This window comes from Oxyura jamaicensis, unplaced genomic scaffold, assembly GCF_011077185.1.
Source record: "Oxyura jamaicensis isolate SHBP4307 breed ruddy duck unplaced genomic scaffold, BPBGC_Ojam_1.0 oxyUn_random_OJ72454, whole genome shotgun sequence".
Taxonomy (NCBI): domain Eukaryota; kingdom Metazoa; phylum Chordata; class Aves; order Anseriformes; family Anatidae; genus Oxyura; species Oxyura jamaicensis.
Window position 1 is genome coordinate 4,391 of NW_023311054.1, and position 1,870 is coordinate 6,260.

Sequence of the window (1,870 nt, forward strand, 5' to 3'; positions counted from 1 at the left end):
AAGACTGAACGTGGGCACCAGGGGAGATCCCAAAGGCACCCCAAAAATGTGAGCACCCCGGTTTGCAAAGCCCAAGGTCAGGCACCGGCGGAGATCCCAAAGGCACCCCAAAACCCCGTGCACCCCACTTTGCAAAGGAGAGGTTCGGGCACTGGGGCTGATCCCAAAAGCACCCCAAAAAGGTGCGCACCTCACTCCGCAAGGGACACGTTCAGGCCCCGGGGGAGATCCCAAAGGCACCCCCGAAACCCGCGCGCCCCAGCTTGCCAAAGACGGGTTCAGGCCCCGGGGGAGGACCCTTCGGGGCCTCGAGGCGCCCCAAAACCCCCCCCCGCGGGGCCACTCACGTGATGGGGAAGTTGACGATGGTGGGGTTTTTCTCCACGAAGAAGTTGTTCTTGGTGAAGCGCTTGATGCAGAAGATGAGGTAGGGCGGCAGGCGGGTGAGCTGGAAGCGCTTGAGGAAGTTCTCCTTGTAGGTCTTGTACTCCTTCTCGGTGGCGCCGTTGAACTTGGCCAGGATGCTGAAGAGGGGCACCTGGGGGATGATGAGCTGCTCCTTCTCGTCCTTGTAGAGCGGCGCCGTGGGCAGGTCCAGCGTCAGGTACATGAAGGTGGACTCCACCATCGTCTCCTGGTACTCGGCGTTCTGCAGCAGCTGCGCCTTCTCCTCGGCCGGCTGCGGGACCGGCCTCGGGGATCAGCAGGGGGCTGGCGGGGTGGGAAGCCCCCTGCCAGGGCAGGAAGCCCCCTCCTAGGGCACGGAAGCCCCCTGCCAGGCTGCGGAAGCCCCCTGCCAGGGCATGGGAGCCCCCTCCCGGGGCGTGGGAGCCCCCTCCCAGGGCGTGGGAGCCCCCTCCCGGGCTGAAGAAGCCCCCTCCCGGGCTGAAGAAGCCCCCTCCTGGGGCGTGGAAGCCCCCTGCCGGGCTGCGGAAGCCCCCTCCCGGGGCGTGGAAGCCCCCTCCCGGGCTGCGGAAGCCCCCTCCCAGGGCATGGAAGGCCCCTCCCGGGCTGCAGAAGCCCCCTCCTGGGCCATGGAAGCCCCCTGCCGGGCTGTGGAAGCCCCCTCCCAGGGCATGGGAGCCCCCTCCCGGGGCATGGAAGCCCCCTCCTGGGCTGTGGAAGCCCCCTCCTGGGCTGTGGAGCCCCCTCCCGGGCTGTGGAAGACCCCTCCCAGGGCATGGAAGGCCCCTCCCAGGGCTGCAGAAGCCCCCTGACCCCCAGGGGAAACTCACCAGGTCGGGGTGAGGCAGCTTCTTGGTGAAGATGCGCATGGAGCCCTGGAAGACGTCGGTGACGATGGCTGCGGGCACCGAACGGGGACGTTGGCGGCCGAACCCAGCTCAAAAAGGGGGGTGGCGAGCATCACCCGCAGCCGTGCCTCCCCCCCCCCCCCCCCCGGGGGGGGGCCCCCACCCCAGAGCCCCCCCCCTCACTTTTCTTCTTCTTCTTGGTGCCTCCCAGGGCCGAGTGCAGCGCGTTGAGGAACCAGGAGAGGAAATCGACCCCGTCCCCTGCAGGGCGAGGGGAGAAATCAGAGCCGTGCCCGCGGCGGCGGCTCCCCCCCGGCCGCCCCCGGCGCCTCCCCGCACCCTGCTTGGTGATCTGGAAGTTCTTCTTGCTGCACAGCACCACGGCCTGCAGCATCTCGTGGGGCGAGACGTGCGCCTTGAAGTTGCGCGGGTTCCACAGCTTGCGCATCAGCTCCCCGAAGCGCTGCACCAGCAGGAACATGATGTCCCCCGGGGGACGCTTGATGCTCTTGTAGTTGTCCTCCTCCAGGAAGTAATTCCGCAGGGGGGGGACGTTGGAAAGAGCCTGCGGGAGGGAAGCGGCCCCGTTAAGGGTTGGTTTTGGTGGGGGGGGGATG

The 1,870-nt window shown here is 67.9% G+C and overlaps 1 protein-coding gene across 1 annotated transcript in view; it reads right to left on the reverse strand.

Moving 5' to 3' along the window:
- Window positions 1-1,852, reverse strand: part of USP39 (ubiquitin specific peptidase 39) — a 2,879-nt gene extending 1,027 nt beyond the window's left edge. The window contains exons 1-4 of the mRNA XM_035314403.1: window positions 1,593-1,852; window positions 1,437-1,514; window positions 1,236-1,303; window positions 348-679 (exon numbers count right to left, since the gene is read on the reverse strand). Of these exons, the coding sequence (XP_035170294.1) occupies window positions 348-679; window positions 1,236-1,303; window positions 1,437-1,514; window positions 1,593-1,734 (620 nt within the window). The 5' untranslated portion in view covers window positions 1,735-1,852. The remainder of the gene's footprint in view (window positions 1-347; window positions 680-1,235; window positions 1,304-1,436; window positions 1,515-1,592) is intronic.
- Between the last annotated feature and the right edge of the window lie 18 nt (window positions 1,853-1,870).